At 43.7% G+C, this 15,018-nt stretch overlaps 1 protein-coding gene across 1 annotated transcript; it reads right to left on the minus strand.

Moving 5' to 3' along the window:
* Positions 1-629: 629 nt before the first annotated feature.
* On the minus strand, positions 630-14,703 carry LOC117149239 (protein timeless). The gene is given in 16 exon segments (XM_033316759.1): positions 630-1,535; positions 2,416-2,814; positions 6,269-6,370; positions 6,459-6,711; positions 6,948-7,308; positions 7,372-7,524; positions 7,587-7,740; positions 8,152-8,279; positions 8,336-8,534; positions 8,593-9,101; positions 9,372-9,513; positions 9,626-10,173; positions 10,227-11,275; positions 11,343-11,456; positions 11,459-11,553; positions 14,689-14,703. Coding segments are annotated over 15 exon segments (4,263 nt in total). The 5' UTR covers positions 11,508-11,553; positions 14,689-14,703; the 3' UTR covers positions 630-1,432.
* Positions 14,704-15,018: the final 315 nt, after the last annotated feature.

A 15,018-nucleotide genomic window follows, 5' to 3' on the forward strand; every position in this document is an offset into this window, starting at 1 on the left:
TATTTAGTCCAAATAGTATGCATGGAACTAATTGTGTTTAACTATAAATGAAACTCCATTTAAATCATTATTATTCATTGTGCCTTAAGTATATTATTAAGCCCAAGCATTGTCCGTGAATAAATTAAATAATATGGGCATTTTGGCCAACAATAAAACGAGGAAATAAACTTAGCCAAAACGGAACTTCCGAACTGGTCGCCAACCACAGTGAATCACTTACCTCCCAAAGAGCCTCTCGCCATTCTAGCCAAGTCGAGTCGAGCCAAGAACTCGTGGCCATCGAGAGTTGGCCGAGAGGGGACTGTCGTCTTGGCCATGTTGCAATTAACTAGCCAACTAAGCAGCAATTGGCCACAATTATTATTATTATTTCTTGTACGAGTAGTATGCTTATGCTACGATGGCCGATTGTTGTGCCCGCCGCATTTTGGTAATTGTTTTAGCCATGTTTTGCCATTTATGTATGGGCCAGACCAAGTCCCAATATGTGACTGGAACCGAGTCGCCTAAGTTTTATTTATTACACTGTGACTACACGAATTTGTGAACTAAGTTGATGAATTGGATATCATTTGATCTTGGGGCTTGTAAAGATTGTATGGGCCGGTTTAAATGAAAAGCAATTATTTAAGATTGTGATTCATATATTTGAAATGATTTTGTTTTTCTAGTAATATTTGTTCAGTGTACTTTTTTCAATATTTCTTTGGCGCTGCGGCTATTTCTCAGTTCTATCGGCTACCGTGCGTGGAGTCTCCCCAGATTGGTTCCTCGCCCGATCCCCTGACCCCCGGATTGGCCAGATGACCTTAATTCGCGGTGCCCACCGCTCGTTTTTTATGCGGCTCCGCCAATTTGCTGCACATTATTCACATTTGGATTTGCACCCAGTCCGAGACGGAGATTTGTTGCTTTTGGCTATATATATATATATAATGGCTATAAGGATATACATACAGATGGTTTTTGGTGGATGGACACCGGCCGCTCTTCTTTCTTAAACGTGTAAATAGATTTATCTGTGTATATTTGCACTATTTGAACCAGGAACTGCCCATTTACATGTATGTGTGTGTATGTGGTAGGTAGGTATACCGAATACGATTGGGAACTAAGGTTAACTTAAGAGTATCTAGTGGGCTAGCATAGGCAAACAGTCTGCAGAGCCTCACATTCATTAACCAAATAATGCACTTTTCTTCACTTTCTGCTTGGACTTTACTTTATCCGCGTAATTTACGTTATGGGTAGCTAATTAATCAGGTATACTTTTTCATTCAGAGGTCATAAGATGTACAATCCTTGTGCCGGGTGATATTAAACGTTACTTGATTTGATTGATTAAGGTACAATTCTCTCCAGCTGGGTGGGCCTCACTCAAAACTCGGATATCGGATCGGATCAGATCGGATCGATTGGAATTGGATCCTCAGTGATAGTGGGGCACCCGGATCTCGGTTCGCTCAAGTCGATCGTCCTCATCGCTCACATACATTCTGGTCAGGTCCGAGGCCAAAGAGACATTGTCGCTGCTGCAATGATCATGAGCCAAAAGACGAAACATGAGCACACACACAAAAGAATACTCGCCCACAGAAAAAAAGGACAAGAACAATTTGGTGGCCAAAAAGAGCCATTGAAATCGCATACAAACTGTGAAAATGTTCGCCAGCCGCAAATGGCTGAAATTGAATAATTGCTTGCCATAAATTTATGTGAGACACTGTTCAGCAATGCCCGGCATTCTCCAGCTTTTCCCCTCTTTGGTCGACATATTGACACAATGACGGGCTGCCATTTGCGCAATCTGTCTAATTGTCAATTAGCCAGGTCGAAATCTTGGCTGGGGATTGACTAGAGCCTCGCCTCCATCGGTTTCGATTTTCTTTTTATCGTTCGTTGAAAGCCAATATATATCTGAGTAAACTCAATGGGAAAGGGGGTTGGGTCACAAAATAAACGAATGAAATGGTTTGGATAGTGTCACATTTCACCGTCCTTAATATATAACAATTATTTATCTTAAAATACGCTTCTAAGCTGTGTGCCAACCGACTGGCCGAGATAAGCCGAACAATTAATTAGGCTTATAATAAGTATTTGGTAAAGGGGAGACCTACAATACATATTTCAAAGTATGTACGTAAGAGGAGAACTCGCTATTCAAGAAATCTGTGCAAACAATATTTTCAAATTACTAACGTATAGCATCAAAAACTATTGAAAATATTTTAGAAAAAGGCCATGTCAGGCGAGCGAGAAAATATTGCATGGAAGAAATCTGTCAAACTGAGAGGAGGCATGTTTAAAATAACGTTTTAGAAATATTTTTTAAAACAAATAAATGTAACCTATGTGCGACTTGTTAAATTGGCATCCTTGAGCTGGGACACCAGGCTCAATCGCACTCACTTTAATTCCTTCTCCTTTTCGTACACAGATGCCACCATGGCACTGTACTTCTGGTCCAAGTTGTTGGCCCGCGAGAAGTGCGATCCGTTGACCTCCAGTCGCTCGAACGACGACTTCATGGAGGCGTCCACATCCATGTCCAGTCCAGAGGTGTTGCCTCCTCCGCCGACCGCGCCAGTGCTCATCAGAGCCACCATGGACAGGGAGGACACGGTGCCTCCGCATCCGGAACTGCTGCTGTTCTCGTTGTGGCTTCCCATGAAGGTGTTCAGCATATTGAGGCTCAAAGTGGTTGTGGGATTAACCGTGCTCATGGAGGTGCTCGCCGCCTGCGAAGTGGCTGCACTGATGGACTTGCCCAATCCCTCATCGTCCACTGTTGTCGACGAGGAGCCCACGCTGTAAAAGAAGATGGAATCAAACAATGAGGTTAGTAGAATGAATGGCTGGATTGTGAGGCACAGTAAGATTATACAATATTATTATCAAGCTATTAATTAAATGTATCAAATTTCGAATCTCCCAATTTGTACCTTTTTAATACCTATACCTTTCCTTTCATATAAACTTTACAGATCGCTGCTCAATTAACCCTTTGCTACCCGAGTCCATATATTCTCACACTTTATGGCTTTAGATGCAGTTTCTGAATAGAATGACTCAGCAGACTCCACGGCTGCAGTAGTTCTTTTTTCCGCAACTTGTTTATTTAATAATTAAAATGATTTATGGGCTTGATTGATGTGGTGGCAGCCCCAGTCCACCGGAGAGCAATAGGTGTCCATGTTTCGGCTGCATGTTGCACTTATTGCTCTGCAGCAGCAACAAAGTGCATTGGCAATAATAATGCAAAATGTTAACAAAATGTAGAAGCAAAGAGGAAAAAAAAATTATAACCCAGGCCAAACCCAACATGAATTCGGAGCCCAAGAAGGTCGCCAATTGAAGCTGGGAAATCCAATGGAACAATCATATATATATATGGTTAGTAGTCTTCTGCCCCATGTTGCTGCTGTTCACTTGGTGTTGCTGCTGCTCCTGACAGATTGCGGAGTGGAAAACACAGCCCACGGGCCACTTGAAAGGTGCAACTCAAACTGCAACTCGAGCTGTTGACTTGGGCTTCCTAGTGGGCTGGCCAATGCCTGTACGACTTCGAAGTCAAACAAAAAACCGGCAAAAAATGAGAAAAATGTCAAATTCAATTTTCGCCAGGCGTCAGAGTAAATTACTTTGGAAAATTGCCTTTTGTCAACGCCCACGCCCCGAGGGCAACTAGAAAAAATACAATAAAAGCGGCCAGAAAGTGTGTCTGCATCTAGTGATAATTTGCTTAAGCTTTTACGCAGTTATGCAATTACTTAAAGTATCTAAAAGATACTTTACCGCTTCTGCTGGCATGTGGAACCGTTTTCAAACCTATTACCAGCTTAAAAACATAGTAGATTATTTCATCCTACTGCTGAGTCAGCAACTTAGCTAGCTTTTTATATAGTTTCTTATAGTATCGAGACTGGAAAAAGAACTTGTTTGGTCGCACTATGGCACTCACGCACTGCCTTTTCAGCTCGGGGATGCCCCAGGGGGCCAAAGATCGCGTAACATTTGACTTTTACTTTCCACGCAAAAGGCAAATGAAACTAAAAAACAGTAACATACTGCAAAGACAAAACTCGTTTGACAAAGGCAGAGGAAGCACCGCACCGTTTGTGCAGCAAACAATAAATAAAATATCAGCAAGGTATAAATAAAAATATCACATGCCTTCGAAGAGCAAAATATGCAAATTTCGGTCCAAAAACTGGTTCAGTGTACTGGAAGTTCTCATGGGGTCGACGACAGTTTCTTCTAAGGATGCAACAGCAGTTGTCGGATGATTGTAAGACCTGGCTAAATGTCAAGATCTCTCGATGTGATTAATGGCGGTCTCCATAGCCAAGCTCCGATTTCTAATTACCCAGAACAATGGGCAATTATTCAGGCGGTTTATTAAAGTTAATTCGGTGTAAACGCTTTGATTTCGCCCTATAAGCCTAATGAATTGATTGACTTCAACCAGCTGCCGCGATTATCTGGTTTATTTATGCGACAAAGACACAAACTCAATTTATGCAGCCAGGGTGCGAGTGTAGCCACTGTCCTCCACTCTACGTGTATCTATCAGATACAACTGCCCCGACATTCATAGGCTCTGTCTCAGCTGCGCGTGCTAATCGCGATGACTTCATTTCGTGTTGCTCTTGATGTTGCTGCTGCTGCTGCAGTTGTTGCTGCGGCTGCTGCTCATGTTGCTGCTGGGTTTTTGCTGCTGCTGGGTTCGCTGACAGAGGTCAGGCCCATGTATCTCACGGATAGCATTGATTGCCGGATAGCAGTGTGTTCGCTTGTGGCGAAGGTGTAAATGATTCTTAAGAAAAAAACTCAGGAGAGGGTGTGGAAAGTTTGGGTATCACTGGGGTAAGCTTGAAAAACAAACTTCTTGAAATACAAATACTATGTTTATAAAGTTATTACTTGTTTTGCTAAATGCACATTCAATTTAAGTCTTGCCTAACACAAACAACTTTGGTTTTCCAGAAGCGAATAAATCATTAAGCTTATGGAGCTATGTAAATTTAAGATTTCAGAAATTTGATATTTAACAAAATTAATGTTTTGATATCATCAAAGCAAGTAAAACCTCGGCACACTCATTAATTCAATATTATGCCTGTTTAATTAGAACTCGAAGTATCTAATTGCCAGATATCAATCAAGCAAACTCGTTTAAACGCCCAAATTAAACGCAGCCCCACCCTTTGCGTTCGCATTCCCAAGCGTGTTCTACGGCAGTCCCAATATACTTTGCGTTATCCTCTAATCGGTTAACCCGCCTATTTATCGCGAATCTAAGAGTTTCGGTGTAACAACAAAATGCCATACAAAAAGTCATAAACCCAAATGCAAAACGCTGTTCAACATGAGCAGCAGCCGTCGCAATCGGAATCGCAAAATCGCAGGAGCAGCTAGCTCCGCCAGCGGGTGAGCTGCATCTGATCGTGTGGGGTCTTGAGACGTAGACGGAGTCGGAGATGGAGTCGGACTCGGAGTCGGTCCAAAAGTACGAGTAATACGGACACACATGGCCAAAGCGGATGGGAAACACACTCTAAATGCATCTAGATAGATAGTCGAGCGGTGGTCCAGGTTGCACTGGGAAAAACAACGATGCTAGTTCATGAAAAATTGTTGTAGCTACCATATTCCAATTATCTACATCTTGCCTTCTACTACTTGACTAACTTAGCCAGAAATCTCTACTAAGGTTAAGCATTCTAAAAGAGATGCCCAATAATAGAACTATCTTCTTATTTACTGCAAGCTTTTAGACACCTTGAATAATGATCTTAAAATGCAGATTTCAATTGCTTTAGCAAACCCATAACTTTCAAGATACATAATAAAACGCCAGTGCATTCAGTTCTAAGTGGAAGGCAGGGAGACTGGCCGACAGACACAATGGCCAAAACGGAGCTGACATTTAGTGCGCAACTGGCGACAACGACTGTCAACACAGGAAAGTAAATGCACCAGGGGCCGCAAAGTTCATAAATCGCGGTCCAGAGCTCCAAGTTGGCTGATTTCAGTTGGCAGAGAGAGCGCAGCGTCGTGTTAACAATATGTTCGCTGCTTGGAGAGCCTTAACGGCTGCCGTGTGCCATAAATCTGAAGATTTTCGGCATTGTCTTCGCTCAGGTTGGGCTAGGTCGCACCACTTGGCTCTGCATATGGATATGGATATGCATGTGGATGTGGATGGGGATGTGGTGGATGTGGATATGGATATGGATGCATGTGGACAAAGTGCACTTACCAATCGCTGGGATCACCAGCCGGACCTGTGCGCTGATTGCATTTGCTGCGCATGACCAACTGCAGCCAGTTGGGCACTGGAGGCGTGGGATCGGGTGTGTATCTATGGGATAGGGATGCGATAAGGGGAAATTAGCAATTGGAAGGTCAGGAGAGAGGATAGTCCTTCTTCTATTCCGATGGATGCTCACCTGATGATCGAGTTGCAGTGCTTCGTCTTGGGCACCGCGAAGATCTCGCTGGGCGATGGCGTGGACGCCATGGCGTGTGCCTTCTCCACGGCCGCATCCACCTCGGGTATGAGGGCCAGCTCCTCGGGCTCGCCGAGGTCCACGTCCAGGCTGCTCACCGAGCTGAGCGAGTTACGGGGTCCGGTGTGGTGGTACCGCGACGGACTCGACGCCGTCGCATCCTCCAGTTCACTGGTGTCGAACTTGAGGTTGACTATAAGAGCCCAGAAGGAGGAGAAGGAGAGAGGCACACAGCATATCGAGATACACCGACGGACACACAATCAGAATGGGAATGGATGGAAGAACGGATTTGGATTCGGTTTTGGGCGAGATTCCCATGATCAAAATTTCACACAGAGAGAGAGCAAAAATTGTTGATAACGGTATATACATCACCTTTGTGGAATGACAAATGGGTTGTTTTTTCTGTGGTTGACTTTAACTCACGTTTGTCCAGCGGTCCCAGCTTCTTGGCCAGTCCGTACATGGTCTCCGGTGTCCAGTAGTCCGGAATTCTGGCGAAGATCGAGCCCGCGTCCGCCGGCAGCTGAATGCCCAGTTTGTGGAGCAGCAGCACAAAGGGCTGGTACAGCATCGTAGTGGATTGCTCGTTGTTCCACTGCACCACCGGAATGGACTTCTGCTTGCAGATGCAGTGGTAGGCCACCGGCTCCATGATGTGATCGCCTTCCGGAACCTTGAGACCACTCCGCAGGGTCAGCTTGACGAAGCAGCACTCGATGAGTATCCTTTGCAGCCATAACAAATGCTGCGCCTTGTTTTCCTTGATGATCAGGTCCAGCAGGATCTGGAGAATTGGGAAGTTCATTGTTATTTACTCCCTGGCAGTAATATCGAACCAACCACCCACCTGCACATCATCTGAGGGTTTGCCGTAGGCGCACTCCTTAATCTCAATTCCAGACTCTGTGGTTGCGGAAGTGGGAGTGGTCAGCAAAGTTCTCTGATACTCCGCATCCTCGAACTTCATCAGATCATCGTATTCCAACAGGGTAATAATGTCCTACAAGAATTAGGCAAAGTATTAATAAAATCCATCCTGAGAATTCTTTGTTAAATCCTCACTTGTTGCAAAAGTTGTTGGATAATAGAAATCCGGGTTTTCAGCTTGTTGCCGTTGTTGCTGAAGAGCTTAACTATCTTTCCCACAATATCGTTGTTCTTCTTGCTCTGCACATAATACCAATACAGTGTATCCATTTCCTCCTGCGACCAAGAGCTAAAGAATATAGTTATGGTTAATAACATTGACTAAATACTACCGTCTGCATGAGTTAGCTAAGTGAACATTGCGTATTATTCGTTAGTCTTATTCAAAGTTCAAGTGAACCTAAAAGTCATGTTAGGAAGTAAAGAATCTCATAAATACTTGGATCCCTAAAAATCATTGAATTACACTTTAAAAATCTCTTGTAGCTCATCCACAGATGGAGTTTTGTTTAGGACGACTAAATATGTCTAAAAGAAAACGCTAGACATCTGGTTCTTATGGTCCACAATTGTTAAAAGTGTTATGTTTATTGCTTAGGTTAGTTGTATCTTAGATCAAAGATTTTGGTTTAATATTTCAATATATTGCTTATACCCTTATTAAATATATTGCTTCAAGGAAAACTTCTGAAATCCTTACCAAACGGTATGCTCCTGGTTGTGTTCCTTGGTCATTTCCGTTAAGGAAGTCGTGGGAATGGTGAGTGGCGACTTCGGAGGAGTATTCATGAACTTGTGAATCACATACTCGATAAGATCAGACCAGTCCTATAAAAATATGTAGTATTATGAAAGCAAAAGAGTCAATCTCAGAAGAAACTTACATCGCACAGTTCATAGTCCGCTTCCCAAATTCTTGAATAGGTTTTCAAAATAATTGGTTGGAATAGAACCCCAATCTGGCCCAGATCGCCACCTATGTGATGCATCATGGTGAAGATGCAGTCATTGACAAACTCTCCGTTGTTGTTGAAGTCCTCCAAGAGGATGCCATAGTAGTGCATCACCTCCAGCGTGGCAAACCTGTAATATTATTCCATTAATAAAGTCGAAAAGGATTCGCTGTAAAGTTTAGTCGTACTGTGTAATGTGCTCCGACAGGCGAATGGTTTGACATCCACCCAGTTTGGCCGAACTGTCCAGAATGAGGAGGAGAATGTGATTGGTAACCACCAGATCCTGGAGATACTGCTTGGAATGGATGCTGGGATTGAAGCGCCTCAGCAGCAGCACAAAAAGGCACCTCAGATCGGACATCTCGCTAATCTGCAGCTGGAGCTGCCTCAAATGGGCCTTGTCGTCCTCGTTCAGATGGGTCACTTTGTTGTATGTGTCGATGGCCTGGAGGAACTCCCGGATGGCCGTCACCACCAAGTGCATCCGCCTCAGATAGGGCTTCAGGTCACTGCCCTCCTGTCGGGCATTCAGTTCCAGTTGCTCACAGAGGGAAACACCCTCGTAGGTCAAGTAGCTCAAAACATCGTAGGTGAGAATTGTGTCGATGTGCTCCATGTCCAGCTCCAGTTGGGCGGCAAACTTCAGGAAGTAGGTGACCAGCCAGAAGAAGTGCGACGTGTCAATGGGCACCTTCTGGAGGGAAATCAGAGAAGTTCTCTCAAGATTTTATGATAATACATAATATTATATTTAAAATAATAATAGCAAAATGTGAGGTATTTCAAAAGATAATGAACCTAATCTACTTTAAGCCTGTAAAAAACATATGAAAAGGCATGAGCACATCATAAATCAAAAATTCACCTTGTTCTGTCTCAATTAGTTAGTTAGTGTGTGTAAATTATTTTTAAGAAAATCGAAATTATAGTACTTATAATAATTTATATATCCATATCGACATACCGCATTGGAAAGCAGTTGCATGTGCAGTTCCTCCACCAGATAGCTGTAACCCTTGAGGAGGAAATCCACGGTGAATTCCTTTAGCAGATTGGAGATGTCATCATCGGTGGGGGTGTGCTGTACCAGACCCTTCATGTTGATGCTGTGAATTCAATATTATTGTTAAATGGTTGCAAAAGTTGTTAACATTTTTAGAGAACTCATAATAATTTCTGATTTCTAATCAATTTGCTGTGGATTTTCCAGGAACTTACAGGCTGCTTTTGCTGCGCTTGACCAGTTTTTTGCGTCTTAGCTCCTTTTTGTCCATCGGCGACATAATCGTCCGTGGTTTATTCCGTGGCTTCGTGTTACACGGAGGCTTCTGGTGCTGCGGCTTGCCCTGCGGCCCATCGTCGTCGTTGCTGGAGGTGGAAATGGATTCCTGATTTTCCACCTGTGTGCCATAACCGCAATCCGATAGCTCAGACTGCGAGGAGGGGCATTCCCGTTTCTGTGGACAACACTTGCCCTTGGTCAGCTGAAGCTGGCCGGCATGGGGGGACTTCTGGCCCAATTTGACCGCAGATACGTGGGATGCGTAGGACGATTCGTTGAACTTCTGCATTTGAGCGTGTGCCGAGGTGGAGGCTCTGACTGGCAGAGGAGGTGGTGGCTTGAATGGCTCTGTGCCCAGGCAGCCCTGTGGCGGGCTGGACGTTGGGCTGGTAGTGTTGTTGACCTTGTCAGCTGGTTGTTGGGTTAAGTTTAGGGGCTCCGAGGCTGGTCCCAATTGTAGATACTCCTCTTCCTCCACTTCGTCCTGGAAGAGTACGATATTTATATATTGAAAAGACACTGGTCATGGGAACTCACCTCATCTTCATCCTCCTCGACGTGCTCGTTCAGCTGGCTGTGTCTCTGGTCCTCGTAATCTCCATCGTCCATGGACTCGCCGGCGGGCTGTGATTGCTCCGGCGAACCTGGCTGCTCACTGTCGTTCCCCGTCATATCGCTGGCCTCTTCGGAGCCATCGGGCTTATCCGCCGGCACTCTGGCCATAGCGTTCTGGTATTCCTGACCTTTGCGGCTCACCTCCTGCAAAGTGGCCGCTGTTCCCTCCCGCATGCCACCGCCCATGCCACGGCCATTGCTGCCGTTGTCCGAGGAATCGGAGGTGGGATCGGAGGTCAGCATGGGGCTGGAATCGCCACTTCCCTGTTTGGGGGGCGAGGTATTACTCTCATTATCCTCAGAGCTCTCCGACAGAGAGGCTTCGAACCAGAGGCTTAGTAGTTTTTGCAGAGTGCTCACATGCTGATCCTTGTAGATCAGAGCAATCAGTTGCACCATGGTCACTCCCCAGAAGGCTCTCTGCGGACAGGTCATCAGATACAGGAGTAACTTGTCGATGCTCTGGATGAATAGGTTCCACAAGATCGTGTTCTGCATGGAGATGCCATGCGGCATCGACTGCATCATGGGCATCACGCAATGGGCATGCGTCTCCGGAATGTGCAGGATATTCCTGAGAAGCAGCAGACAGTTGTTGATTTGATCGCATTTGTGCGGCGACAGCTTGGGGTCCGACTCCAGGATGTGTTTCATGTACTCCACCACGCTCTTGGTGCTCCTGGCCTCGGTAAATGCTTCCTTGCTGGTGTACAGCAGCTTGTTCAGCTCGAAGATGGTGTGGCGACCCACATCCGTGCGGTACATCACGTCCACGGAGAAGAGGCACTCCACCGGCACCGTCAGGTTGACCAGTATCCGTATGACCGACTCCAGGACCGCATCATCCTTGGCATTCTCCAGCAGCGGTATCAGATCTGACCTCACATTCTGGCCGAATCCAATGGCCCGTCGAAAGGTACGCAGCGTTTGGTCCTCATAGGTGAGCTTGTAGTTGATCTCCTCCAGAATGGCTGAGGAAAAGAAGTTGAAAAGAAGTTAAATATCGAAATGATGTAGTATCCTATGGTGATTACTTACCCAATGCATTCGGGTTGACCACATAGGTATCGCCCTCCAAGCAACCCAGGGAGGAGAACGCGCTGTACAACTGCGGAGTTGCTAGTAACCAGTCCATAACCGATTTCACTTGATAAAGTTCTGATTATTCCAGATGCGATTGTTGAGCTGCCTAACTCTGCTCATTGTCGACTGTGAACATTGAGGTACTTCTTAGCAATTTGCGCGGTAACTGTAAAGACAAGCATATAAAAATATTAATTTAATTGTTGTTAAAAGTCAAATATTTGTTACGTATGACTTGTAATTCACATTAAAATATGTATTTTAAAGCTAATAATATATTTAATATAAGGTAAGATAGTTGCATTTTTGTTAGCTGTAACAGTCATAACATAACATAACATAAGTTAAGGTCACTGGCCCATCGTCTTCGCAGGGCATTACGCAACCCGAAATGATTCCCATAAATATTTGCACTCGCAAACAAAATTGTTACCCATGTGACCATCAAGGGCGCAGTCCATGCAATGTGCTGCAATTGCAGACGCTCGGGGATGAAACCCGAATCAACTCCCATTAAATCCGGCCACATCACCTCACACACGTGTCCGCACAGCACGTCTCCCATTTACCACCCGTTGCGAGTCGAATCAAGGAAACTGCCTGCCAGACGAGCCCCGAATATTCCAAGAAGCCACACTTGCCAGGCCGGAAAGTGAAAAAGTGGGCTGGATTGGCGCCCGCCCACAGGGGGGAGCCCAACCTTCAGCCATCACGTAACCAGGCAAATCCTCAACAGGCGACTGCGGCACCCGGTGGCCGCATGTGACTCACTTGCAGACATCCGGGCTGATTGTGTAAACAACACAGTTGGAGGACAAAGCCACTGGGTTCGCAAACGGACTATGGACTCCGGAGGAACAAAGCCTGCAGTCGGAACATCCGACCACCCGTAGCGATATTTATAGGACATGAATCGGGATGCAGGATCTGGTATTTGTACGGCTTCCAGCCTGCTGACTTTGAATGTTTCGCGCTATATTTGGCCACAAAAGCGAGTGCAGTTCAGCTGCATTGGTTTTCGTTGCCCTCTTTTGGGCGAACACGTTAAATGGCACGCTAAATGGCCAAGACCGGAAAATAAACTGCGCAAACAGTTGAGAAAATTTTAAAATTAGTGCAAAGCCATTTATGGCCTAGCTGATCTACTAATTTTTTAAAGTGAGAAATTGTTTCAAAATTTAATAATGCCTAATAGGAAATTATGTTTATGAAATGAGAGTTAGATGTGTAAATTGTGGGATAATAAATTATGAAACGTTTATAGGAATGATTAAAAAATATAGATAATAAGAAATTAATTAATTCTAACAGAAAAAAAAAGAAAAATACTTTTTTTTTTAATTTTAACTTGATATTTCCACTGAAACTAACATCGAATTCTGTTGGTCGAGCATAATTTTTGCACCATCTGTAATCATAGCTCATCTGAGCATCTTTGTGTCTGTGAAACGTTTCTAGCAACCCCAATACCATTTCCGCTGACTGGTTATGAAATCAAAGACCCAACTTACATAAAGCGCAAGGCGAGAACTACAAAATGATATGCGCATTGAAATTTAGAGCTGAGTATCTACTTTTCTTGGAGAGTGAAAACAATTTTCATTCTTTCGCAAAGGGGAAATTCATTGAAGCGAGGGCGAATTTGCATTTGAAACGGAAAGCTAAGATAGATCACGAATAAATATTTCAGATTTGAATTTGCAATGCCAATAAATCTGAGGGTCGTTAAAATCCTGGCTAAACGGGCAGAAACCACTCAACATCTGTGTGCCAGGATGAAATCTGTCAGTTTCAGGACGATTCCCGTACTTATCTCGCTATCCTGTTTCTGACAGGAATTCCGTGGAAGGCCAAGCCTCCTTTTTTGACAGTTCACTGCGTGCTTTTTACATAAGAATTGTCAGGAAGAATTGTTGCACTTCGTAAATTGCCCCTTTAACTTGTTTTCTTTTTCCCAGTATTATGTGATTTCGTTTTCATTTGAAAATGGGGTTTCTTTCTGTGCAAGCTTTAATTGCTTGAATATGTCGCTTAAAGCTGCTTTTTAAAAAGCTTTGTTAAAGTGTAATTTTGTCAGGGGTCAACTGAAAACGAACTGTGTTAGGTCAGTTCTAAACTTTGGAAATTTTAAATATACTACTTTATATTTCTTACCAATTATTTAGTTTTTCTCGGTCGCAGACAATTTTACTGTTTTAGCGTTAGATGGCTGTAATGCAATCAACAATTAAAGCTGATTGTTTATGTTTCTAAGCAATTGAGCTTTTCTGAGCACTTTTTGGGTTTCTTTGCAGAATAGATCGTGTTTTAGTTTCAGTGCTGTTATATACACTTACAAAATTATTTTTGAGTTATATCTGAAAGTATTTTGAAGAATATTTGTTAAGGTAAATTCAGCTATTTGGTAATATTAGAATTTTTGGGGATGTGCAATTTTATTTAACACTTTGTGAACTTTGTATTGTTAACACTGCACAACGAAATCCTTATACTGTTTCAACTCGTTTTCGGCTTATGTAAAATGCAACTTCAATAACAATTAATTTGCACTTTTTTCGATTGCAATCTAGGCTAAGCACTGAGAGAAAAAGCAGTGAGTCACTTAAGTCACTCTCTTAAGAATTATTAATATGTGAATTTATAAATATTATTGCATGAATCCACCAAAGTATTCAATATTCTTTTTGCAAAATATCTTTATTCAGTGTTGTTTATTTGGGAGATATTTATTTTCGAGACTTCTATTTTGTTGATAAACTTCGAACCGCTCAACGAACCGCTTACTTGGGACGCACAATGCTGAATGCGATCTAAGTTACGGCTAGCTCACCGAAGTCAGATACAAAATGCATCTCACAGATACACACACTGACCGAAACACCCACTCACACAGGGCCAACGTGCCGCTGCCGGCGTTTGTGCGAACGAGAGACGCGAGCCGAAAGCTCTCGCCGCGCTGCTCCGTCCCGCTCGCACCCACTGCCGGACGGCCGGGGAACTCGGCTCACGTGTAATCACAACGTGCTGCACGTTTATTTGCCAACCGCCACTGCGATGTTCGATAACATGAATAACCAGCGCCGGAAAATACGGAGAACACTCTGGGCACAACAGCAATAGTCAGAACGCCTCTGTGCACTCAAAAAAAATGTGTGTCACATTACCAAATTGTACCTTCAATAACGATCCCTAATTGTTTGGATAATTTACATTGAAGAGACTCTTTCACCTTAAAATAATTGCAAAATAATTTTTAAAAATGATTTCATAACTACGTATTTTTAGATTAGACAACACTCACTTTTTTCTGTAATATAATATAATATATTCATTGATATATTTTGTTACATAAATAGTAATTTATTTTGTTTACTATTTCACAGTAAAACCCATATTTTTTTCAGTGTAAAGTTAAACGTTTTAACGCTGCCTTCAAACGTCTCGGCCGTAGGCTTCGTCAGGGTGACATTGTTCGGCTCTGAGTGCCTCAGATGATCCGTTGAATAATCCTTTTGGGCACGGAATCAACAGTTGGTTGCAGGCGCGGGCACACGCGGCGTATACGCACCGGGCTCATTGAATGCGTATACTATAGGAAGTGTATATATTTACTTTGAGTGTTTTTCCTCGG

The sequence above is a fragment of the Drosophila mauritiana genome, chromosome 2L (genome assembly GCF_004382145.1).
Source record: "Drosophila mauritiana strain mau12 chromosome 2L, ASM438214v1, whole genome shotgun sequence".
Lineage (NCBI taxonomy): Eukaryota > Metazoa > Arthropoda > Insecta > Diptera > Drosophilidae > Drosophila > Drosophila mauritiana.